The sequence below is a fragment of the Diceros bicornis genome, chromosome 12, assembly GCF_020826845.1.
Source record: "Diceros bicornis minor isolate mBicDic1 chromosome 12, mDicBic1.mat.cur, whole genome shotgun sequence".
NCBI classification, from domain to species: Eukaryota; Metazoa; Chordata; class Mammalia; order Perissodactyla; family Rhinocerotidae; genus Diceros; species Diceros bicornis.
The window spans coordinates 28,690,840-28,718,478 of record NC_080751.1 but is presented as its reverse complement, the minus strand read 5'-3'; the positions used below and the strand labels follow the sequence as shown (position 1 = coordinate 28,718,478).

Sequence of the window (27,639 nt, the reverse complement as noted above, 5' to 3'; positions counted from 1 at the left end):
AATTTATCAGACGGACTCCCTGACAGGAACAAAATACGATGTAGAGAATGTTCATAAATTATGCTCGTGTTGAAATAAATTTGCTTCACTGATATCAGCTAAAATAATCTTTTTTATCCAAAAGTATTTTAAAATATAAATCACATTAAGAAGCCATTTGGAGACTGATATTTAAATATTTTCTTTTACTTGGGACACTTGCTATGTAAGAAGATTTTCTTGATTTACTCCAAACAATAATATTAAGTATTAGTCCAAGTATTAACAATATATTAACCAGTAAAACTGTAAAACCAAACAATATTTCTCTCAACACCTCTTATCTATGTTACTTATGGTACAATGTATATATAGTCATCTACCACAACCACATAGCCTGCTGAGGTTGACATTAATCATTTTTCATTAATCATCCCTATTTCATTTTTCAACATCAGAAAACTTCTTGATTGTTGCAAATAAATGGAAATATTGTCTTTAAAGTATACATAGTTCAACATATATAGAGAGAGATCAACTATTTGTTATTTATAGATGTTGGTGTATTTATATACACAAACATATAATATTATATAAACGTATATGGAGATGTATCATTTCTTTGTCCATATTAAGTCTTGCCATTTTAAGAGCTTGCCAAATCACAAATTGTAATACCTCTCTATATCACTTCGTACATCTATATAGCACTTTCAAACACAATATCTCAATTTACTCTGACATGCAATCTATGACTTTAGTATTATTTCCCTCTTTTTACAGGTAAAGTTAAATGATTTACCCAAGGTCACGCACTGCTAAGAACAGAGCCAAGATTTGACTCAGACTTTCAGACTCTGTGTTCTCTTTTTACTATATTACAATGGTCCAGGAGAATTAACTACGAAGCCTACCATGAAGGTCTACAACAAGTCAGATTTATTAACATCAGCAGGTAAATCACTTAATGTACCTTCAAGTGGTAGTGAAGGATCTGATTAAAAACCTGTTCCATACAACTAATCTCTTTGAGTCTTTAAATTCAAGGAAGAATTTTACCATTCCATAAAAGTAGCTCATGTGCTTATAATGCACAGATCTCAAATCTTCTACAAAGCTTAACTAACTTTGATAATCTTAGAAATCAACCGATATTATAATGATATAATATCTTCTTCCTTAATCTGGCAAGTAACTGACTGACTGAGATTCAAAGTCATATATCCAACTGCTCACTAAACACATTTACTTAGATGTACCATAGACATCTCAAACTCATCAAATTCCAAACTGAACTTGCCTCTAAACCTCCTCTTCTTCCTGCATTCTCTATCTTGCTTGATCGTACTACTACCATCTAATCTAGTCACCCACACCAGAAGCATTGGGAGTAAGCCATGAGATCTCATGCCAATCAATCACCAAGTTCTATCAATATAACCTGTGAAGTTTTCTCAAACAATCCCCTTCCTCTTTCTCTGCAACCGTTAACCTAGAACAGATCCTAATTACTTCGTGCATGGATAAGTACACAGCAGCCTCCCATCCTTCACTATGGTCTTGCCATCCTCACACAGAACTCTCCTCTACACCCACAAAGTGACCTATGTAGCATTACAAAAAATATGTTTTGCTGAAAACTAATCCAGAGAGGTGTTCTGAAGGGGGAAAAAAGTCATGCTGCAGATTTATAATATATCTTGGCATATTAAGAAATCTGATGGGCTGGCCTGGCGGCATAGCAGTTAAGTTCATGCACTCCACTTCAGTGGCCCAGGGATCACTGGTTCCAATCCTGGGGGCAGACCTACTCACCGCTCATCAAGCCATGCTGGAGTGGCATCCTACATAGAAGAGCTACAACTCTACAACTATGACACAAAACGATGCACCGGGTCTTTGGGGAGAAAAAAGAAAAAAAGAGGAAGATTGGCAACAGATATTAGCACAAGGCCAATCTTCCTCAAAATAAATAAATAAATAAATAAATCTGAGCAGTCCTAAATCAAGAAATAATAAAACTTAAATCTAGAATTTCATAAATGTATTAGATCATAGAGTCCCTTCTTCACTTTAACCCTACTACTAGCCAAAAACAAAACAAAACAAAAAACCACTTTGAGAAACGCTATTAAGATTCTGACCATGTCACTTCTTCCCTATAAACCCATCACCTCCAGGCTAAGGTCCAAGATCATTAGAATTAGTGTCACAGACACTGTTTAACTCTAGCAAAAACGCCAGAGCACCAAATGATGTGTAATTCATGCATTATCTCCTACAATGTCATGCCTTTGTTCTTTGACTAATGCAGTTCTCTCCTGAAGCATTATCTCTTCTCCCAAGGCTAACTTCACATTCCTGAAGACTCACTGAGCTCAAGTGACATCTTATCCAGAAAACTTGCATGACCACATCAAGTTAGATTATGTGCCTCTCCTCCACTTCATCAAAAGGGCTCATCACATCACTCAACATATTTTACTGAAATTATCTTTTTAAATACTTCTCTCCTTATCAGACTGAAAGTTACTCCTGAAAGCCCATCCAAGGGTTTTGGATCCTGTCTAATTCACCGTCACATCCTCAGGATCCAGCTCAGTGCTCCACATGTAGTAGACAATAAATGTTTGTTGCATTTAAATTGTTTCCTACTGAAAAATGTTGCTTCTTGCTTTTCTGTTTATGTACTTTTCCAAAGAAACTATTAAGAGAAGAAAGATTTCACCATGATAAATATACAATTTCATCTAATCAAGCACTAAAAATAGAATATAACTTCCCTAGTTGACCTTTGCCAGTTCTCTTATATATCCCACCTAAGTTCTATGAATGTCCAAAGAACTCCGTACTTCCCACCCGAACCCCCACCAAATTACACAAGTGGGCAGGAAAATAAGACAGAGGATTTACTTCTTTTGTCATTTGGCTTCTAGTTGGAAATGTGGAACCCCCTTCATATTTAGCATAATTACTTAGAAGTTTCAATACTTCTCTTTAACTAAAAGCCCATTGGTGAAAGCAATGAAAACATTTTTAACATTATGTTCACAACCAGTTCATACATCAGAATTAAAATAAAGTAAAAACTACACATTTAATATTATATAAAAAGAGGGTTAAAAGCTTCTAAGTAAGGAAGGTGGATTAAATACACACATCTAATTTTACTCCCTCCCCAAAACTCACTAAAACTATGTTATTGGTGGTTTTTTTTTCCCTTTAAGGCAAAATCTCACAAAAACAGGGAGAACTGGGGAGGCAGCAAAAACAAAATTTTGGAAGCAGAAAAGCAAAGCAATTGCTCTTATGAGCATAGATGCAAAACCCCTAAAAATATTAAGAAATGGAATCCAGCCACATATAATATACATTGGAGATTATATACATGTGTATATATATGTGGGGAGGTGTAAATGTATTGACAGATATTAAAATACACCATGACCAAACTGGGTTTATTTCAAGAATGCAAGATTGGTTTAACATTAGGAAAACAAACAATATAATTCACCACATTAGAGAATTAAAAGAGGAAAACCATTTGATTATCTTGATATAGAGATACATTTAATAAAACTCAACTTTCATTCATAACAAAAGTCTTAGCAAACTAGAAATAAATTCCATTAATCATTGACAAAGAATTTCAGTACAAGAAATATATGGGAAAAATCTACCTAATGATGAAAACTTGAAGTTTTTCCTTTGAGATCAGGAACAAGACAAGAATCCCTGTTTAACATTTATATTTCACATAGTATTGGAGATCCCAGCCAGAGCAGTAAGACAAAAAAAAGAAATGTGTAAAGATGGGAAAGAAGGAAATAAAATTGTCATTTACAAATGATACGGTTATGTTCATAGAAAATCTAAATTAATCTACTCATAAATTATTAGATAAGACAAAGCCACTGAATAGAAAATTACTAAAAAAATAAATTTATTTGTATACATCAGCAACAACAACAAAACTTAAAAAAAAAAAAAAAATGACTGCTACATACAACAAAGAATGGCCAAAATTTAGAAGTCTGAAAATACCAAGTGATAGCTAGGATATCATTTTTTGCTTCACAGCCCCAAATCTACCCTCGTTACTTGCTCTGTGATAATGGAGGTTTACCCTGTAAGCACTTCTCTTTTACAGCTGCACGTGTTCAGCACTATCAGTACAGGATACCATAAGGTTAACAGCTTACTAATCCAGGCTCCGGCCTTCGCAGCCTTGGTCCATTTGCACCTCAGAGGAGTGTTTTCTGCTTGCTCAGTGACTGCCAGGCAGAAGGTTAGAAGAGTCTTATCCAAGAAATCTGACTAATCAATCAATCATTCAAAAAGACCTAAAGATACTGACATTTGGGGTTCCTCATTATGAGACCTACTCAGATGATTACAATGAAGTTCACGTGTGACAAGCCCTACTCACCACTCAGAGCTTCCAAACAGCTTTTTATACCTAACTTTTAATTATGAGCAGATAAGCAAAGATTGTAAGCCCAGAACAAAAGCTACTCAAGGAAATAGAAACTATTCAGAAAGGGGAAAAAGACGAAAATATATTATTAATATCTCTAGGGACAAAAGAAGATATATCTATGAAGTAAACTCTTAGAAATTAATATGATAGTAGAAGTGAAAGAAACTCAACAGGAAGGTTGTTAGGTAAAGCCAATGAAATTTCCCAGAAAGTAAAGCTAACAGAAAACCCAATGTAGATAATTAAGAGGAAATTTAGACAACTGATGGAAAACTGGGGGTTGAATGAGTTTTAAGTACATAGAAAACTAAGGAAATGAGAAAGTAAGACAATTGTTTGGTTTTTTTTTGTTTTTGGTGAGGACATCAGCCCTGTGCTAACCTCTGCCAATCCTCCTCTTTTTTTGCTGAGGAAGACTGGCCCTGGGCTAATGTCCGTGCCCATCTTCCTCCACTTTATATGGGATGCCGCCACACCATGGCTTGCCAAGCAGTGCGTCAGTGCGTGCCCAGGATCCGAACCGGTGAACCCTGGGCTGCCACAGCGGAGCGCACGCACTTAACTGCTTGCGCCACCGGGCTGGCCCCAAGACAATTGTTAACTCTAGGAATAACAAAAATCGGGGTGACAAAGGAAAAATAATCATAATTACAATATAACTATTTGGGAAGAACATGAAGATAGGAAGTATGCATGCGTGTGAAGTGGGCGCAGGTACAGGAAATAGCAAACTCCTCATTATAACAGTAGGAAGTTAACAGATAATGCCTAAAACAAACAAACAGAAGGTAGTATAACTACAAAGCATGTAATAATATAAATTATAACACCGAAAGGATCAGCTAACAGTGAGAAGTGGGCGGACTCTGGAGAAAGAAAAAAATGTGGGAAGGAGGCTAGCAAATGCTGTTTTGCCTAAAAAGAAAACAAACAGGGGGCTGGCCCGGTGGCTAACTTCATGCACTGTGCTTTGGCAGACCAGGCTTCGTAGGTCCGGATCCCTGGCATGGACCTATGCACCACTTATCAAGCCATGCTGTGGCAGGCATCCCACATATAAAGTAGAAGCAGATGGGCACGGATGTTAGCCCAGGGCCAATCTTCCCCAGCAAAAAGAGGAGGATTGGCGACAGATGTTAGCTCAGGGCTAATCTTCCTCACAAAAAAAAAGAAAACAAACAACAAAAAAAAAACCTTGTAAACCTAACTCTTTAAACTATGTTCATGTATAACTTTAAAAGAAATTTAACAGCTTGCCCATATTCTGATGATAATATAGAAAATATAATAAAAATATAATTAAGAAAGATCACATTCACAATAGCAAAAAAACTTTAAAATACTTAGGAATAACTTCAACAAAAATGTGCAACATGTGGATTAAGAAAGCACTGCTACTCAACTGAGGAACCTAAACAAATGTAGATATAACCAGTTCTAAGATTGTGAACTTATCAATTCTTAATTTGATGGATAAATGTAAACCCAATTATAAATGTAACCCCATTTTAGTTTCCTAAAAACTAAATGATTCTAAGGATTACCTGGAATAATAAATGTACAGCATTATCAATGATGTTTTGAAAAATGAAATATTTTGTTAAGTGACAAGCATAGTTTCAAAACTATTATCCAGTGAGATATCAATTCTAAATGAAGGCATTAAAGATGATTTTGTATTTTCTTAATTATGCTTATTTCTATTTCTCTCTCTCTTTTTTTTTTAAGAATCAATGCAGGGTATTTTTAAAGTAAATAAGTTATTGAAAAAGAAAAAAGAAAGGCAGTTAATAGTTAGTGAATCCAATAGGTCACACTGATACTTTTTCTACCATACCACATAATCTTAATAATAAATCAAGTTTCCTTGTTTTGATCCCTTTGATGTCTTTTTATTCACACCATGTGGTAACAAGAAGATTTCCAAAAAGGCAAAAGCATATTTATTAACCAATTTAAGAGTGAACAAAAATCCAGTACTATGAGTTCTCCAAGAAAGATAGCAAAGAGAAAAAAGGAAAGAAAGATAATCCAGTAGGTCAAAAAAGGAGATCATTAGAGTGGATATTGAGAGTTCTTTTCCCCTGCCATTGTTTGTTTTAAACCAAATTTATTTTTCTTAACATCTCTGTGAAAGACAAAAAGTTTATTATTTCCATATACATATGAACTGAGGCAAAGGGCAGTCATGTGACTTGTTTGAAATTATACAATTAAGTCAATGGCTGAACCGTAAACAGAACCTAGGATATCCAACTGCTAGTCTGCTGCTCTAACTAATGGATCATGCTCCCTGCTATGTAATAGGACTGTTTCCTTTAATTACAAATTCTTCATTCACCATCAGATTATCAGCCAGAGGCTTTATCATTAGTTTTGCTCTTCTTGCATTCATGGCATTATTCCAAGAATATGGGCTTTCCATGATAAAAAATATAAAGACCACTGCTTACTGGATTATACCAAATCTGAAAATTCCTACTCCCATGGCAAGGATACTTCACCAACCCTGCACTTAATGGTACATTTATAGGTAGAATTGCAATTTTAACATCCATTTTAGGTTGGTCAGCAACTTGGAGAAACGAATTTTGTTTTTATAGAATCACTAATATCAGCGCACTTAAAATCTTACATTAGGGCATTCTATGGTCTCATTAGAAAATTCACATATATGACCTGTATGTAAAAGTCCAATAGGTAGCAGATTGTTAAAGATGCATTCTGAAGCATTTCTGATGTTGAGAAGTAGAATAAGATAAAAATCATGACATGCTCTTACAATCTATGCAAAAATCCATAAAAGAAAATCTACTGGGTAAACAAAGCAACTATCTGAAAAGAGGTGTGCAGTCCCTTGTCTTTGAGAAGCACTTGTGTTTCCTTGGCACATATCACGGCAGCAGTAGTAGCAGCAGCCTTGCCCTTGGTGCTGATTTCTTACTACTCTAAATGTCTCCTGAGCCAGAATACACTGGCTGTTGCTGGTCATGCTGTGAGACACCTGCACTGGCTACTAGGCTTGTCATGACGCACAAAACCCTACCATCTTCAGCTTGACATGGTGCGAGTTATAATTATTCATCCAAATGAATATGTCAGAGCAGCAGCAGCAGACCTCTCATCAGAGCAAAAGAAAAATACATCAAAACATTATCAACCCAGCAGGAAGACAGGGACCATAAGGAAAATTACCCATTTTTAATATGGATGCCACAAAGCCATGCCTATTATTTTACAAAAAGAAAGGAAAATAAAGATCTTCCAAGTTTAAAGTCCAGAAACACTGAATCCAATGAGGAAATGTAGAAAAGCAGACAAGGAATTTGTTTAAAAAAAACCAATTATCTGGAACCTATTTGCAGTCTTTAAAATATAAGTTTGCTATTAAACTACAATAGTAATATTGATTTTGCTTAAGAATCCTAACTGTTTAAAAATTGTTTAAAAAATAATCACTTCCACAAGCAGAATTGTTTCCAACAACTCAATGAAAAACAAGAAGTCAACGAAAACAAAGAAGTCTGATATTGCTTCTTACTTTCAAAACATAAACTAATATTGCCAACACTCTTATCACGTCTAAAAGACTCAAAGGATTCGTACCGCTGGTAGCATCACCAAAATGCTTCCGATGTACAGCTAGACTCTAAAACAATGGGTAAATAATATATTTTGAAAAATTTCTGAATTTTAATGGCATATGTAAGAGAAAAACTGACCCCCAGAAAACCTGACCACCCTCAGACCTCCACAAATGAAGACACATTCAAATTCTACGAGCATATATATATGAGTGTGTATACATATAAAATAGGCAAGTGTAAATACAGATTCCTATCTCATACTTAAATACTTAAATATTTTTTAAAAGTATAACTTTTAGAAAAAACTATAGAATATCTTTTCAGAGCAAGATATGGAATATTTTCTCATTCAAGACAGAAAAAGCAGAAATCATAAGGAAGAGACTGATCAATGTGACCATATTGAAAGTTATTTCTGATTGACAAAATATATCATACACAAAGTTAAAAGACATGCCACAGGGAGAAGATACATACATCCCATATAACCAACAAGAATTAGTATCCAAAATATACAAGGGATGCTTATAACGAAAGAAAAATTTTAAACAGGCAAAGATTACAAACACAATAATAACGATTATCAATTCTTGTTAAGAATTAAGGTCAGACTAAAATCAGACTAAGACTTGGAAAGGATTTGGGAAAGCAGGAATGCATGCATTGTTGGGTAGGAGTATAAACTTATACAAACAATTTGGGAAGGCACTTTGGTAATGTTTAGTAATTTCAAAGAGGTGCATTCCCTACAATCCAGCATTTTCACTTCTAGGCGTAACTCACACTCCAAGTCTCACATACGTACAAGGAAACATGTAAGGATGGTCACTGCAGCACTGTAAGTAAGAAATTGTGAACAACCTTATCAGTAGGGCAACGGATAAATTAACTGGTGGATTCATATAATGGAATGATCTAAAGCATTTACAATAAACATACTAGACATGCATAGACCATGGGTGAACCTCAGAAACAATGTTGTATATAAAAAAATCAGACTGCAAATGTTATATAATATGATGTAAACAAATATAGCAAAAAAAAGGTGCATGGATAGCATAAACATCAACTTCAGGGAAGTGCTTACCTCTAGAAAGGGAGAAAAGGAAAGAAAGAGGAAAGGAGAGAGAGAAAAGAGGAGTAAAGTCTTAGTTGTTCCTAGAACATTTTATTCCTAAGAGAGAGACAGAAATAAAGAGTGACATATCTGAAGCAACTGTGACAAAATATTAACATCTGTCAAATTTGAGTTGTGAATAAAAAGGTGTCCAAATTTTTATCTGCACTTTGCTAAGAATTTTAGTATATTCTTTAATTTAAAAAAAGAATTTATGACATTACAGTTACTACTAATTAATTCTGCTTTCTTGTAGCTAGTACAAAACAGAAAACTTGTTATATGACCCAATTAAATCTAAAACTTGAATTTCAATTAATATTATAAACACTTATTCCACACTTATATGTGCAAGACATTGAGCTGGTGTTAAGTAGGTATACAAAATTTAAAAGAAATTGCCCTATTTTCCAGTGTAGTGGTGTCACAAACTAATTTTGCTAAATGGCAGAATAAAGTTAGTGCTAAACAGTCTTTTTTGGAGATGCAAACTTTTTCACAATTAAAGTCTGAGGAAAACTTGTATGGTTATCTACATTAAAAACATTAAGAAACTCATCAAAAATATATTCCTCAACCTTGGAATTTTGACAAATATTAAGTATAATTTAGAGATAGCATATCTGGAAAGAGTAATACAATCTAGGTACAATGTTATCTCATGATCTCACATGAAATGTAAAGATTATAGAGCCAAATAGAAAATGTATGTTTAAAAAAACAAAAAAGGTATATATTTATATACAATTTAAATTCTTTTTTAAAAAATCAACATAGTGCTTCTTATATATTTATAACATGTATCAGAATATCAAAAACAAAACATAGTGCTTCTTATATATTTATAACATGTATCAGAATACCAAAAACAAATCACAGTGATTTTCCTCTCCTTTATTTTGCAGTTTTCTTGATTTCCACTGGAAAGAGAGAGACTCGTTTTTAGGTTTTTGTTGTGTTTTGGGTCTTTTTTTGTGGCTTAAATTAGATGTTTAAGGGAGACTTTGTTTTTAAAGAAGAAAATGAGAAAAATAATTTTTTAATATATATATATGTATGATTAAAATGACATCTGAATCTTCATAAGACTTTTGAAATCCTATTAGGCTTTTTATTTTTTTAACTAACTTCATATACAAGACAATTACTTTACTATTTATAATTTAAAATGTCAGCATGAATTTTCACTTGAACCTATCAAAATTTCATAACAAAAATATAGGTAGCTTCTATTTAGAGAGTATTTGTAAACCATCACTAAGAATTTTTTTTCTCTTTGCATAAGAATAGAAATGTTCTCTCCATTTTCCTGTCAACTGCCACAATTTAACTTAGTGAAAGAAGGACCACGCCCGTCATCACTAGATTGTCTTTGAACCTAACCACCCTTCTGCCACGTCTTTAAAAATCACACACACAGAATGTTGATGATGGTACTATTGATAACCATACCACCTTATATCTTTATAATGTTACAGTTTACAATGCACTTCTAAATAAATTATCTTGTTAGTATCACCAATGTATTGAGAAATTCAATTGATAGGAGCAAGGGAAAGAATCTGCTATATTTACTCAAAGTATGACTGTTCCAAAACACATACAAAAAGAATATAGTCTAAGTTCAAGAATGAACTAAGGACAAACACTTTCAAACAATGAAGACTGAGTGGAAATGGCAGGGCTTATACTTTCAGTCGTAAATCATTCCCCTCTGAAAAAGATTCTCTGATATTATGTCATCAATGTTAAAAGTTTTAGCAATCTGAAAAATTCCACCCAATTTTTCACTTACTGCCTTATAAAGAGTTCTTTAGGATTTAAATTTAAAGAAAAATTTCTGTTGGTAGAGCTTCTTCATGTTTATCCAAAATGAAGCATAAAGATCTAAAGGCTGAATGATGTGCAGGTGTGCGTGCGTGTGTGTGTGGAGAGAGAGAAAATGGACATTAACTAGTAGGAAATACAAAAGAGGCACTCTAGAAGTCCTGTTTATAAATAAAAGCTTAAAGAAAACCAGGGGGAAAAAAATCACTTTATAACCTATAATGGCCACTTATGAGTAAAAAGAATACTCTTTTTAGCTACTTAAAATAAATTTAAGAATTTACCTGTGGTGTCCAGGAAACAGAAAATGAAACAGGAAAATCCACAAAACAATCTGGTGATTCTGCAGGGTACTATGGAAAAGCATAAAATTAGGTCATTTTTGCTGCTGTGTGACAACTTCACATGAAGTATTTTAGAAAAACTGAATATATTAGAAAAAGTATTATTATAAATGCAAATGTATTATATATAAATATTTTGATTCCACTATTATAGAGATGTCAAGGGCTGATTAATAGTCAAGTTATGCTCAGGAGGTACAGTTTGGTGATTTGGGGGTGCCAAAGCAATTAGTTTTGAGTAACGAGTAATGAATTCAGTCAGTGTCAGGTCAGCTGCTAACGTGATTTGAGGTGTGAACCACACTGGATCTCTGTTTCCCTATTTATAAAATGAGAAATCAAACTGGTTGATATTTAATTTCCTTTTAGTCTAAAATTTAATCCCAAATAGCCTCAGTCACTATTTAAAGAGGCAGTATCTCTTAAAAAAAATCAAGAAATGCACAAAAATGAATATATACAACTATCAATTTAAAAAAGTATTTTCCACAATAAAGCAACTACTTTTAGCAAGAAGATAAATTTTTTAAAAAGTAATGAAATGCCGGGGCCAACCCGGTGGCACAAGCGGTTAAGTGCGCGCTCTGCTGCAGCAGCCCAGGGTTCGCTGGTTCAGATCCCAGGCACTCACGGAAGCAGCGTTTGGCAGGCCATGCTGTGGCGGCGTCTCATGTGAAGTGGAGGAAGATGGGCACGGATGTTAGCCCAGGGCCAGTCTTCCTCAGCAAAATGAGAGTGATTGGCGGATGTTAGCTCAGGGCCAATCTCCTCACCAAAAAAAAAATCAAATATTGGTTAATTAAGACATTTTAATTGTAAAACACGTGTTGCCACATAAAAAAAAAAAAGTAATGAAATGCCTTCTGGCTTATTAAGGAAAAACAAAAGTAATAGATTTAAGGAAGAAAAATCTTTTCCTGGTTGATAAATAGAAAATTAATTCTTCAACAGTTTTATACAAAAAATTATATCATAAGGACGAATCAGGTTTCTAAGTTAAAGACAAAAGGTAGTTTTTCTTAAAATCAATTTTGTTATTAGAGAATTATACTACACGATTTCTCTAAAATCCAATTCTGGATTCTTGAAACCAACATGTAATTAAAAAGTATTCATTTCTTCCCATTAAAAAGCTAAATTTTAAAAGAAAATTCATTTTAGGAAAACTTTTTCTCATTTGACAAATGTTTAAAATGTTTCACACTTTTTTCTCAGCCTCTTATTTCTCACTACTTTGCTGAATAAGCAAAAGGGGAAAAAAATGATCACTATTGTATTTAACATACATCAGCCCATTTGAAGTTAATGCTTTGAAAAGAACTAACGTTTAATTAGAATGACTGGTTGGCTAAAAAGAAACTTATCAATATACACTCTGACTAATGGTATCTGGCTATGTAGAACTGATAACAGAAAGGCAAACATACAGGAAACCATATAAAAATATAACAGTGCTCTAATTTGGAGAAAACAAGAAAGTAAAAGGTCAGGCTGAGATTAAGGAGGGAGCTCTGTTTCAGACAATTCAAATATCAGAAGATATACTTCAGAGTATAACTGCTGTAATCACTGGAAAAACAATTTGTACACCATTTTTAAGAGTCATGTGATTATCTCATAGTAAATGCAGGCAAGCAGAGACCTTAGCTACTCTGGTTTCCAGCTCTGCTAACTAACTTGTGGGATCCTGGACAAGTTATTTATCTTCTCTGGCTGTTTTATATTTAAAAATTATGGAACTCAACTGGAAGTGTTATAAAACCTCTTTTCTCTCTAAAATGCTAAGATTCTGTAAAAATAATAATGCACATTTGAAATCTCCATGGGTCAAAAATGGAATATTTAGTTCACTTTGAGTTGCTGCTATTTATCTCTTACTGATGCTGACAATAAATAATATCAATTCTCTAACTTAAGCAAATCATCAATCCAGGTAAGAGTATGAAATACGAAAGTTAGCGAAAGGTTCACTGTATTTAGAGTAGATAAAGCAAATAAAATATCTGTGACTTTGAAAATCATTGAGTACATACAGCACATTATTTTAAAAGAGAATATGATCCTACATTCAAATAGGATTCAGTATAGTAAATGGTACATATGTACTGATATAGAAAGAGATCCACAAAAAGTTAAACAAAAAAGGTTATAATAAATACATCTCAAATATATAAATGAGTCCACCATATAGTTTCTGAGATGATGACATCTTTCAAATATATTTTTATGTGTAATTATGCAAACACACAAATATGTATACAGTCATGTGTTGCTTAACAATGGCGACACATTCTGAGAAATGCGTCACTAGGTGATTTTGTCATTGTGGGCACATCATAGAGTGCACTTACACAAACCTAAGTGATATAGCCTATGACACACCTAGGCTATATGGTACTAATCTTATGAGACCACTGTCATACATGCAGTCTGTCATTGAAATGTCATTATGCAGCGCATGACTATATAGTAAGTTAGACTGATCTATATGTAGGTGGCTTTACTGTATATCTGAGTTAAATTCATATATATTGTATGTGTTAATTATATTCACATTTAAGATCAATTTTGTTTACATAGTAAACTTTACATAACCGTAAAGAACCTAAAAAGCACAAATTTATATACTTCCAGATGATTTAACATGAATTATGAAATAGCATCCTAAATAATCATTTTCAGAACTGTTTGTATTGTAGTACTAACTACAACACAGATAATATTGTAAAATAACTTTATTAAAATTCAGATAGTTTTCAACAGTAAGTTGAATAGATATACATAAAACCATCAGATCTGGACTAATTGCCAGAAGTTTTACTTTAGAAGTCTAACTGACAACAATAACAAAAGCTCCACATAAAGGAATATTAATTGAAAAATAAGTACAGTAATTAATTAAAATATAGTTTTTCAAATCTCACTTGAAACAATTCAATCAAACCAATAACTATAAAAGAATACAATTATTCTGTAATATTAAGTACATATTTTTGTCATGTACAATATTTTTTAAACTCTATAGTATATTGTTCCACGGAAAATTTTAACCCATCCTATTCTGTGATTGGACCATCTAAGCAGTTAGGCCCTCCCAAGTGAAACATACAAATTGCAGCAGATTACAAAAAGAGAGGCCAGCCTCTGAAACACATCTGCGATTTGTTTTTCTGATCTTGGCCAAAGCTGAGGAAGCCCTGGGCTACTTCTTTTCTAAAGAAAAGATAATAATCCCATCCCATAGTTCAGGGTGTACTGTAAATACTGCATAAAAATACACCTATAAAAACGACAAAATTCAACTATTTCCCTTATTGTATTTCTTCTTGATTTATATATTTACTTTTAATAGGAAGTGTCTAGTCAAAATTGGTATTGTTTTCTTTGTGGGTTTTTGGAGACAGTGGGCGGGGAGTGGCACAAGTGGGAGAGTATGTATTCAAGAATAAAAATAAAACAACTGCATTTCTTTACTACATATCAAAAATATCAAATAAAAGAAATAAAGGTTTATGTACTTACAAAAATGAGCCTGCTTTAAGGTTCATTAAAAAAATCAGCTTGACCCTTTAAAATTTAGCTTGGATTAAGATTTTGCATTATGTATTCTTAACATATATTCTCCAAAGAAATATTAGAAGTGTCACCTTATCTACCTTGAAAGGTATAAGGAAAAGCAGACAGAATGGACCATAGTAGTGGCTACATCCTCACTCTCAATATTACCAATAATGTCATTAACCGGAATTAATAATAAAATCTTGTACGTATAGTGATAAGGCAGTGTAGACTTAAAGCATTATCTCCTTAGTAACTAGAAAAGCTTGTAAAAATGAGGCTATAAAAAAAAAAAAAAAAACCAGAACCAGGACAGGATGTATTTAAAATTTCTCATTTTGGTCTTCATAGCAGCAATGCAACTTCTATCAATGTACAAAATATAAACAAATAAAACTTGGAAGGAAATGACAGAATTCTTGCCACTGGCAGTATGTGACCCTTGGAAGGATAAAGAAAGATTTCTCCCTGATCTTAAGAAAAGCATACCTTTAAAAACTAAAAAGGAAAATAAAAATTTTTCATTTTAACAAAACATCCATATCACTTCTTTTACAAATAAAATTTCTATACCACTAATTTTTTTCCAACACTTATCACGTATGAGTCTTAAAATTACACCTAAACATTCTGTGTGTGAAAAAAAGAGAGAATGAGTCATTTCTCAACTTGTCTGATACAGAGGCACTATAAGATATCAACTTTTCTGTGTCACCCAGTACAGCTTTATATATTAGTTTTCTCTCATGGAAAGCTTAAATGCCAGACACATTTTTAAAAAGGACAAACACACTTGATCTTTTCATCACTACAATCTTCTGAAATAGAGTTGATTGATAACTCTTAGCAACAATGAAAAAAAGTTAGATGTCCTGGTTTTCTCAAATTCTAATGTTTCCCTGGTGATTACTAAGTAAATGATTAATATGCTGAACTTTCTTATTCTACTTATTTCTCAAAATTCACAATCTAGAACCAAAAAATAAAGACAAAACAGCTACGTTTTGTGCCAATAAAATTAGTGAGTAGTTATAGATCACTAGCCTGTAAGGGCTTTATAAATAGAGTCATAACCTTTGCAAATTCTTAAAATACAGAAGTAAAAAAAAATTCAGACAAAAGAAACAATAAAAAGCATGCATACATCTGTGTCTGTGTTGTGGGGGGTGGTCAGAAATATGAACTACAAAGGTAATTCATAGTAAGAGTTGAGGACAAAAGACTTCAGCAGAACTTTACCTGGGATAGCGGAAACCTCCAACTCTTTTCTATAAAGGATGTTACAAAAATAACAGCATGGTACTTTGAGGCTGCCAAATCTTATTTGAAATATGTCTTTATTATGAAGTCTATATTTTGATCAAATTTGAACGAAAATAGTGAGATGAAATTATATCTAGGCTTTTGGAAACCTGGTGAATAAATTCTTTGAGGCTTTCCAAAATAAATTTTTTAAGGTATCATATTTTTTTTTTAAAAGCAACTAGCACTTCTTTACATTGAAAACACTCACCGAGTTCATTTCACAAAGTATTTCCTGACCACAATAACAGTTTAATGAAGCACATACCTTCGCCTTCAACTTGAGAGTGATTAGATGCTCTCTACCAGAAGCATCTTCGGCTTTTAACTTGATGGTACTGAAGCTAGTATCCACATATACAAGTCTGGTGAATAGAAGGAAATGAAAAATGATCACACTGGGGAGGTTGGTAGTGCGAGGAGGGGAAGGATGGAGGATGGTGGGATTTGAAATGAAAATATTTGCTATATTCCTATTAATCCATTACAAAAATTAATCAGAGGAATTTCTGCATGCCAGCCCTTTATGCTGCTATAGATTTACTGCCGGTAATACAGCCCAGTGCTTAATGCAGTCATAGATCTCTGGATTATTTACAATGTGTGTCAAGGCTCATGCTGTGGTCAGTGAGCACTATGTTTCAGTTTTCCATCACTGGAACCTTTGGCACACACAGCATGTTCCTGTCAGCCTCTACTTCTGTACACATTAAACTTCCTGTCAGACTCTTTGATCCATTTCTGTAGTTTCATACAATATGAGACTTTTATGCTTCCTTTATTTGTTTTTCTCCTCGATGAACTTCTCTGTTATTATCAATAATGTTACTGTACAAAAATCTGGCTGATATGAGTTCATATACTCAAATTGATCCTCTAAGGAAAATGCTGTGTAAGCACAGGTATAGCCTGGTCTCCTAACAATAAATTTTCTTTTTGTGGCAATATATAGCTTCTGACACTTAACCTGGGCATGTATTCGAGATGACTAATAATTTAAACATACAGCACAAGCACAATTGTTTTGGCTTTAAGTTGTTCTAAATGCATGAATTTTCTAAAATGGAAACCAATATACCCTTTGAAATAAATCATTCTGTAAAAATAAGGTCCCTTGAGTAGCATAAGCTACTGCCAAAAAGGTCCAAATTTAGCAGTATATTTACTAGTGAACTGGGCATGTGGATATTTTTTGACATTTTTACAATACTATTCTCTTGTAAAGATAAAAAGTAGCCTAAGAGTATTGCACAACTTATCACCCAGACTGATGGTAAGACCCATTAGAGTTCAGAACTAACATTAGCCTCCTAACCTAGGAAACATTTTTTTAACATCACTATATGCCATTTAGTCACTGGCCAGATATAAAGGTAAAATGGGTCAATTTCAAGCAATGTTGGGCAATAAAGTTGCGGAACACTTTGTAATGAAAAATAGATCTAAATCTGAAAACAATACATATCTTCGATAATAGAATAAAAAGTAAAACAAAACAATCTTTATCAACAGAAGAACTTTTACCATAATCTATAAAAAGTGTAGTCTCAGAAAACGAATGTAAAATTAGACTAGAAAAATATTTACATAAAACTATCAATGATTTTATATATATAGTTAATCATTATTTTCTTTGAACTATATCTGTAAACATCTCAAAAATTTAGACCATGAGACTTTATCACATTTTATCAATATGACTCTAAGGTTCAGATATATGGGCATCTGAGTCTTTGAAAACATTTACACTTCAGATTCAAGATGTTGAGACAAGCACATGTGTTTATAGACTCTCTCTAAAAAAAAAGAATTTGAAAAAGTTATAAATAAACCTACAATTACAAAAAGAAAAAGAAGGGATAGCATCAACTAAAGCAAATTTTCAACAAATTTTATAAAAATGTAAAGTGGTTAGAAAAGCACTGGCTGACAACACAGATTAGAAGAGAGAGAAAGAAGGCTCCAGGAGGGAAATAGCTGGTAAAAAAGAAAGTCTGTAGAATAGAAGGCATCACTTACATATGGGAAGAAATTAAGGAAATTAAAAAAAAAATACAAGAAGGCAAAAAGGGACGAGGAAATTTTAAACTAAATTACAAACAATAAAGCTGTGTTAAAAACTGTAATTGCTCTAACAGTTTTCAGTGAAAAATATTTATATAGTCATAAAAAATTAAACTGCTTACTAATTACAATTTTTAGAATCCAGCAATAGACAAAGCTAAAAAACTTATTTATAGTTACAGAAACTAATGTAAAATATACTTGACCACTGCAATTAAAAAGGAAGAGATGACAAAATTGAGAGATAAGGGAAAGACAGAAGGGAAGATCAGGAACATTAAAATTTGTAATTGCTGGGGCTGGCCCAGCGGCGTAGCAGTTAAGTTCGCACACTCTGCCTCAGCGGCCCAGGGTTTGCCGGTTCAGATCCTAGGCGCAGACCTACTCACCCCTCATCAAGCCATGCTGAGGCGGCGTCCCACAGTGAAGAACTAGAAGGACCTACAACTAGGATATACAACTACGTACTGGGGCTTTGGGGAGAAAAAAGAAAAAAAAAAGAAAGATTGACAACAGATGTTAGCTCAGGGCCAATCTTCCTCAAAAAAAAAAAAAATTGTAACTGCTAATTTGAGAGTAAAAGATATCATCTTTAAATGAAAGGACATGTTAAAGTTAATAGAAGAGTAAAAGAAGAGTGAAGGGAGAGAGAAGGTAGTATATGAGCTAAATCCTTTTTCATTATAGTAGTTAATCAGTACGTAATTCCTAAAACTGACAAATCAAGCAATAGTGAACATAGGCATGTTATTTACAAATATGGAAATCGTAAACACGAACACTTGAAAGTATTTGTCTCGAAGAATAAAACTGGGGATAGGAAATGGTGTGGAAAAAAGCTGCTGCTTTTCACTATAAGCCCTAAATAGTTTACAACCATGATGAACGTATACACAGAGAGAGTACAAGAACTAAATCACCAACTAGTAATTTTCATACTTCACGTTGCTGCTCATCATCAAAATGTTCAAAATCATTATTGAACATCTATCAAATAAGACAGAAATTAACAAAAGTTCTAGTCTTTCGTTTGCAATGACATAAAAAAATCATCATCTTTCCACAAAGTTTAAGACAGAGAGGTAACACATTAGAGAAAAACAGTGTCATGTTCAAAATATGGCCTTGCAGTCAAAATAATCATAAGGTTAATTTTGTTAAACTTTAAAACGTAATTCAAATAAAATTGTAAAAAAATATATATAATTATCTCAGCATGATCATTTAAAATTAAACTTTACCCATGTTGATTCTTGTCTACTTTATTTGGGGGACAGGAAGAAACCTTATCGTGATTATTAACATATTGAGTACATGTGACCTAGACTGCCAAAGGTCCTCTAGTATTTATTCTTACCTTCTTCCTTTTAAGTAATAGGATCCCTGCCTCCACAGCACCCCCACTAAACCAAGTTTCAGCAGAGTATACTCCATCCAGCCAGCAACTCTTCCAGCTGCCCTTGGGTATCAGTATATCACTAAATTTTGGCCAATGGACTGCAAGGAGAAGTGATGTGTGCATCTTTTGGATCATTTATAACAAAACTGTGCCTTCCCCTCTTCCCCATCCCTCTCATTCTCCCTTCCTGTAAACTAGAACTTAAGCCAACATGAGTCAGTAAAGACCATGCAGACAACATCTACTGTCTTAGTGCAGGTCTGACCAACAGAACTTTCTGCAACAATGGAGGAATATATGCACCGTCCAAAACAGCAGCCATTGGCCATGTGAGGCATGGAGGACTGAAAATGTAGCTAGTATGGCTTTTTGGCAACTGTGAAGATCCTGGCCTGGGTGAAGACGTCAGATCTCATTGTCCCCGCACCCTCTCCCGAAGCCCCTCAATAAAATGGTTTGATCCTCTCCACCTCCCCCCAATAAATGTAGCTAGTACGGACAGTGAATTTTTAATTTAAGTTAATTTAAATATAAATGTCAATAGCCACATGTGGCTAGTAGATACTGTACATGTGGCTAGTAGATATGTACTAAACAACAAAGCCACAGTGGATGGCTGAGAAACAAAAGAAACCTGGGTTCTTGGATGACCTTGTAAAACATAGCCGCCAACTCACTCTTGACCATCTGCCTACCCCTGAACTGTTAAATGAGAGATGAATAAAATTCTATCATGTTTGAAACATTGAGGATTTGGAGTTCTCTTTGTTAATAGCAGCTTAGCACATACCCTAACAGAACATACTTCTATCTATTCATGATAGGAAAGAATATCTTAGTGTTTGGTCTATGGAAGAGATAGGAAAGGGGAAAAAAAAAAGATAAGCTCCTATAAGTAATATCAAAATCAGTTTCTCTAAAAAAAAAAAGTCTATTTCCAATGTTCAGTTGGGTATCTCAATTTACACAATATGGAATAAATAAATAATTTTTACTCATTTAAATAAGATATAAATAATCCATTTAAATAAATTTACGAAACTTTCATCATTGGAAAGCTCAAATTTTTGAAAACTTATGAAATCACATTTAAAATTTGTATTTAGAAGGAGGTTAGGTATTATTACTAAGCTAGGCATATTTTAAAATTGACTAAGAAAATATAAAAACACAAATATAAAATCTAAGGAAATTAGATTTAAAATTGACTAAGAAAATATAAAAACACAAATATAAAATCTAAGGAAATTCGGCACTTAACTTTGTATTTATCATTTGCTACATTTCTTCATAAGTTACTGTTTGCAATAACTAAAATGGCACTAAAATTGAGAATTAAGGTTTTTAAACATTTGAAAAGGATATGAATATTCATACTTCAGAGGTTTTTGTTGTTCTTATTGCTCTTGTTAATAGCTGAATGTTATCAGAACAGAGAAGCAGAAGGAATGTGCTTTATATCTCTTGAAATACTGTGCTTACTTTGACCAAAAGCTTAAGTTATCTAGCTTTTTCCTTTAAATATCTAGATGCATTTATGTAGTAATAACATCAAAAGGCAGAATAAAGACCTTCATGTTTCAATAAAGCATCAAAATTTCCATTTTTACCACCATTCTCAAGGTTAAGCATTAACTACTTCATACCTAGATTTCAAAAAACAACCTCTCTAAATTGGTGTCTTTACTCCCTATCTCTCCTGTATAGCAATCTATCCTGTCTTCCATGACCAGATTAATCTTCCTAAGCATCTGTTTTTTTTTTCTTTTGATGAGGAAGATTGGCCCTGGGCTAACATCAGTTGCCAATCTTTCTCTTTGCTGAGGAAGATTAGCCCTGAGCTAACATCTGTGCCCATCTTCCTCTATTTTGTATATGGGATGCCACCACAGCATGGCTTGATGAAGCAGTGCGTAGGTCTGTGCCCAGGATCCGAACCTGCGAACTTTGGGCCACCAAAGCAGAGCACGCAAACTTAACCACCAAACCACCCGGCCAGCCCCATAAGTATCTTTTTAATCATACCAATGCCTTGCTCAAAAATAGTCAATGAGTCCCCATCACCTGCATATAAAGAATCCTTAGTCTAGCAATCAAGATCCTTGAATCTGGCCTTGTTATTAACCCTCTTATGTGAGAAACTGATCTACTCCAAAGTCCAAAGACAGACTGCAAATTTCCATTACTACAATCTTGCCTCCACCCCCTCCCTTTTAAGGCTCTCTATTCCTTCCAGGCTTATTCCAATACTTACCTCCTCTAACAACCTTCCTAAATTATCTGTAGCCCAAAATGACTTCACCTTTCTAAAAACTCTCACACTGCTCCTTTCCGTGTAAGTTTTTGCTTCCCAATCAATTTATAAATTTCTAAATTTATAAGTCAATTTATAAGGAATATGAAAGTTTTATACTTCTGTGTATGTGTCAATGCTCTATGTATTACATGAACATGGAGAAACGGCTGTCCGACTAGCTCATATTTATAGATACACATGTAATTTTTAAACAACTGAATGCAAATTCTGTTTACATCAGATACTATCAACATTTTACCAATTTAGAAAAACGTCATTTTTTTACTATTAGGTAATTTGCAGTTACTCAGTGATTTAGATATATGTATGAGGAAAAAGCACTCCGTAAAGGTAATTTAGAATGTAAATCATACTTATTAACATCTATGTTCTTATACGTTATACAACAAAAATTAAGAGTACTGGTTATAATAAAATAACACTAAATGCTATAAAATTCATATATAGTCTGACATTTTGGGGTGAACTAGTGTCTCAACAACTTTATACCTACTTTACACATGGAATTATGTGAGTCACTTAATGTATGTTTCTTTTTAACCCTTACTATTAACTATTAGTTTCATTTGAAAAATGACGAAAATGTGGCTCAGAGAGGTTGTATTACTTGCCCAGGGTCACACAGCTGATAAGACAGAAGTAAAGCCCTTGTCTAGTTAACAGAATTAATTTAGTACAAACAAGTATCTCCATTTCTCCCAATGTTATATAATTCTTTGAAATGCATTGAGAATTACAGAAAATATTACTATCAATGGATTAAGTCCATTACCAAAATAATGGACTTAATTAAAAATCTAACAATATATGCTGACAATCTTTCAGCAGCACAACAATTTATTAAAATTCAGTTAGCTCTTTCCCAAGACAAATTTGAATGGCCAAATAGCTGAATTCTACTCACTCTAACTGATAAATAATACGCTGTCTAAAAGGGAAAAAACCATCAGATCACTTCCTCCTGTTAGAACCATTTAATCCCTGAATTATCTAGGGCCATGTGATCATTAAAATGAACATAAGATACCCTATAAATAAGATGACTATGCATTTCTTCCAAACTGGGACACTTTTACTGAAAGGAGCCAGGAGAAAAGGCATAAATTAGGACTACCGTAGCTAAAGTGGGATGTGGATCAGCCCACCGACAAGGTGGGCTTACAGTAAAAGTATTCACTGCTTTCAACTCCAAGACACCCTTAATAGCAAGCAGAAAATCCTGTTAAACCCCAAGGACTCTGTTTAATTCTTATTGTTTTGATGAGCCTTTCTGTAAAACAACACAAGCAGAAGTTAACAGAAATCGATCAGGGGACATCTTTTTATATCACTCACTTTTGTGAGCCAGTGTGACACTCAAAATCACCCACGACTGTCAAACCACTTTCATCTTACCCTTCGGATAATTTGCTGTTTTTGTAGAAGTTGAAGCAAGTACAGAAATTACAATAGCAATCAAACTTAAGGTCAGCTACTAATTCTCAATGTCATTTCTAAAAAAATGGCATGTGAATATAAGGAAAAAAGGTAAGGTTTCAATCATCTTTTAAATATTTCTCCTTTTTTTCTAATAATTTTTTATAATGCCTAATCCTATAGTGTTGATTAGATATGTCAAGTATGTAATTTAAAAACACAGCATGGTCTTCATTACCTTAAAAAAAGATTTTTCTTTTATTATCAGATTTTACTAGTATACTAACAAATCTACAAGATTATTATTTAGAGTGTAGGGAAAATATAGACATATTGACATGGTCTAGGAATCATTAAGATTCTGAAAATCCATTTAAATCAATTTGTCGTGGAAATCTTTGTCTGTGTCATTTTAAAAGATATTTTAAATTAAGAAGTTAGCCAGCTGCTCAAGCAGGGCCTCAAAAGGTAGCAGTTCTAGTATGGGGACAGCACAGTTCAGTCTGTTTTAGCTGTGAGGGTCCTGAAACCCAACATTATCAGTGTGTCAAGTATACTAGACCTGATTTAAGAATTAAGACACAAAAATCAAACTGACAGATTTTCTTATTCCACCAGACAGTGTTGGATATATACTGACAAAACCTTACTCTGGCTTCTCACAATCTATGCAGACAACTTCTCTTCTGGTAATATGTTATTTGTAAAGACTATAAAGCAAATGATTAGGCAACAGTAGCTATATTCTAATTCAATCCTGCATCCTAGTCACTGTAATTCAACTACGATCTTTCACAAATCTAAGCAACAGATTTCAAAATTATCTCTAAGTTTGGTGTAATTTTGCATATGGCCAATTTTACGCATGATGAGATAGTTTTTACTATTTTCACCCTCCAAGTGTGACTAACTCCAAGTACTTGAGGGAACTTTATTGAAGGCTCCATAGCAGCGCTGCCCCCTAGCACAACTCCAGGGAGCATCATCCACATAGAAACGTGAGCACTGTCGTACAGCCAGCCTTGGCGATACACACTCATTTTACATACAAAGCTGGGAATAAAACTTTATATCTTGAAATTTATTCTGAGAATTAAATAAGAATTATATAATGTGGCTAGCACTCAGTGGCATACAACAGAAAACTTCATAAATGGAAGTTCCCGTATGTAATAATCTTTGTCTAAGGGGGAGACAAACATTTATATTGTGATAAATGCTATAATAGAGGCACTCATATCCTTACTTTTGGCTTTCATTTATTATCCAAGTTAGAAATCTGTTCCTTTTTCTCCCATGTCAGAACAATGTGTATAACGCAAAGCAAAAGTCACTATTTATCTCTAAAAACATTTATTCCATAAAACATTTTATATACTTGTACTATTTCTCTTATAATTTTATTGCTAATGGCTCTCAAGAAATCATATAATTATACTCAATAGTACTTATCACAGTTAGAATTAAGTATTATGGTGATCATCTACCTAAATTCTGACACTTTCACTGGAAGTAAGTTCTATAAGGAATCATTAGTCTTGCCTAGGTATCTCCACTGCCTTACATTATAGGCATTCAATAAATAACAAGTGGAAAGAAATGAATGATTCAAAAATCTCATATTTGCATTCTCAAGGCGTCAACTAATTTTCATTACTGGAGTTCTCCCAAACACGTCACATCCACTTAGAAAACTGCCGCAAATTCACTACATCAATATAACAGAAATAAAACTAGAACATTTCCTCTTCCCTTCCCAAACCCTCCCTACATCCTTAACTAACCTCTAAACACCAAGATCGTAACATTTAAACATCTGAAAATAAGTCAAAATGATTTTTCTCTATTCTATCACCTCATATCCAAAGAATGACTAGGTCCATGACATCACTGCCTCAAGACAAATCTTCATAACTTCAGCTGAATTGCTACTAGTGCATCTCAATTCATTACTTGTCTTCTCTGTCTCCTCTCCATTGTTATGCTAAATTTTGTTAAAAAGGTTCCATCCATCCCAAATCTTATTCAGGAATGGCGCTTTATCAAATAAAGCCTAATCTCATGAATAAACAATAACCAGTCCTCAATATCACCATAATAGTAACATTTAAAATTATATGTAATGTTACCACACCAGGTCCATTTTTGCCCGCCGCCCAGAAAGCCAAACACTGAGACAACGAGATTGCAGCAGAGAGAGGATTTAATCACAAGGCAGCCAAGTGTGGAAACGGGAGAATGAATCTCAAATCCACTTCCCCGAAAATAGGGACTCAGGGATATTTACGGGAAGGGGGCAAGGTGGTCTGAAATGATTGGAGGTGAGCAGAGATGAGGTAATTGATGATCTGCGCAAGCACAGTTAGGCTTCATGCCTCTTCGTGGGAGGCATGTTCACAGAATGGCAGCATTAGCACGTCCTGAGGGTGGAGTTCCAACCTCTTGCCGTCACAAGGTCGCTTACAGGCAGCTTATCGGACCAAGGGGTTCAGTTCCTGGAAAGAATAGCTCAAACACCCATTACCATGGTGACCCTGGCTCCAGGGGGATGTTACCTATAGGAACCTGGTGGGAGTTGGATAGCATATGGCCTAAACAGCACAGTTAACAATGGGTAAATTTACCATGCAGATTTAAGTCTTCACCTTCCGTTCTGATAAGTTTCTAGGTAAGGCCATCCCCCTCTTCTTCCTGGTACAGGGAAGAAGGTACCTTCAGAAATGGAGATTTTCTTTACAAATGTAAATGTATTTTACAAAGAACAACCAGAACTATGAATGGGCTTAGCACAGACCCACCCACACAACCCGAGAGGTCTAAGGCGATGGCCTGTTCCGGGGGCAGGCCTCCCATCCCAAACTCCTTTGGTTAGTTAGTGGGGGTGGGGGCCAATTCCAATCCCCCAGTTACTAGCTGCTTAATCATCAATGGCTAACTGCTTGCTGGTTTCAGTAACATCCATTTCTAGCTAAAATGGAGTAGCTTTTTACAGATCAACACTTCCACTGAGAACAACTAGAGTAGCCTGATGAAAGGGAAAAGAAAAAAGAGTTTGAAGGCATCAAAGAATTGCTAAGGCAACCAGAACTTGAAGGACCAAGGTCCTGAAGAAGGGGGAGCAGAGGCAAGGTAAAAAAAAAAAAACCACAGCAGCATTTCTGGCAATCTCTTGAAGATAAAGAAAAATAATAGACTTAAAGGGCCAGAATCTGGTGGAAAGGTAAGGTCCAAGACTTGGGCCTAATATTCTGACAATTTTCCATCAAAACTTTTGATAAATCCTTAAACTGCAAGGGATATGAGGATTAAAAAGCCAAGTAGAAAACCAATGAAAAACAAAGGAGAATATTTAGAAATCTCATAATACTGAGGAGAAATTAACTAGAATTGAGAACCCACCAGTGGGAAAGAGTCCCAGTGAATATCCCCAAGCTCTGAGTGGGAGCCCTTGGAGGGCTGCCTCAAAAGCAAAGCACAGCAAATAAGAAGTCCCAAAAACAGACCCCAGGCTCTAAGTGAGAGGTAAACTGGCCTTGTAAAGAGACAAAGATTAGATTTTAGGATCCATCAAGGAAGAAATCCCAATGAACACACTGCCTCTTGCTTGAAAGCTCTGGAGGGTTATAGCTTGGGAGAAGGAAGGGAGCAATAAGAGAGCTTGAGCCCCACAAAAACTAAAACCCACCCTGAACCAGTCCAGTCTCTATCAGGATTATAGCACCGGCTCCCACTCCATTATCCTAGCAAAGGAAATAGTAAACCCTTTATAGAAGAAAATAATAATATCTGGAGCTACTGAACTTTTTCATACACAATTTCCAACATGAGACAAAAGATTATCAGGCGAAGCACAGCAGCTTGAATGGCTAAGGACAACTACTGGAGAACAGCCAGCAAGAGACAGTGAGAAAAGGTACATTAACTCAAATGCCTCTAAATTAGGCCAGTTTCCTCATTTCTCCCCTTGCATCAGTTTTTTTTTTTAAAGCAAGAGTGCTCAGCCATCTTATTGAGCAGAGACGAGGAGATTTAAGGTTTTACTTTTTTTTATTATAGAGTATTCAATTTTGTATTGATTCAATTATGAAAATAAAGAAAAATTCCTTACTCTTTTTACTGTTAAAAAAGTACCAGGACTTGATATTTACCCAACAGAGTTGAAAAATTTTGTCCACACAAAAACCTGTACACAGATGTTTATAGCAAGCTTATTCATAATTGCCAAAATTTGGAAGCAGCCAAGATGTCC

At 34.2% G+C, this 27,639-nt stretch overlaps 1 protein-coding gene across 6 annotated transcripts in view; it reads right to left on the bottom strand.

Moving 5' to 3' along the window:
* FANCL (FA complementation group L) overlaps positions 1 to 27,639 on the bottom strand; it is a 101,571-nt gene that overhangs the window by 49,568 nt on the left and 24,364 nt on the right. For all 6 annotated transcript variants that reach the window (XM_058551181.1, XM_058551182.1, XM_058551180.1 and 3 more), the window contains 2 exons: positions 16,463 to 16,559; positions 11,275 to 11,343 (listed from right to left, as the gene is read on the bottom strand). In XM_058551181.1, the coding sequence (XP_058407164.1) occupies positions 11,275 to 11,343; positions 16,463 to 16,559 (166 nt within the window). The remainder of the gene's footprint in view (positions 1 to 11,274; positions 11,344 to 16,462; positions 16,560 to 27,639) is intronic.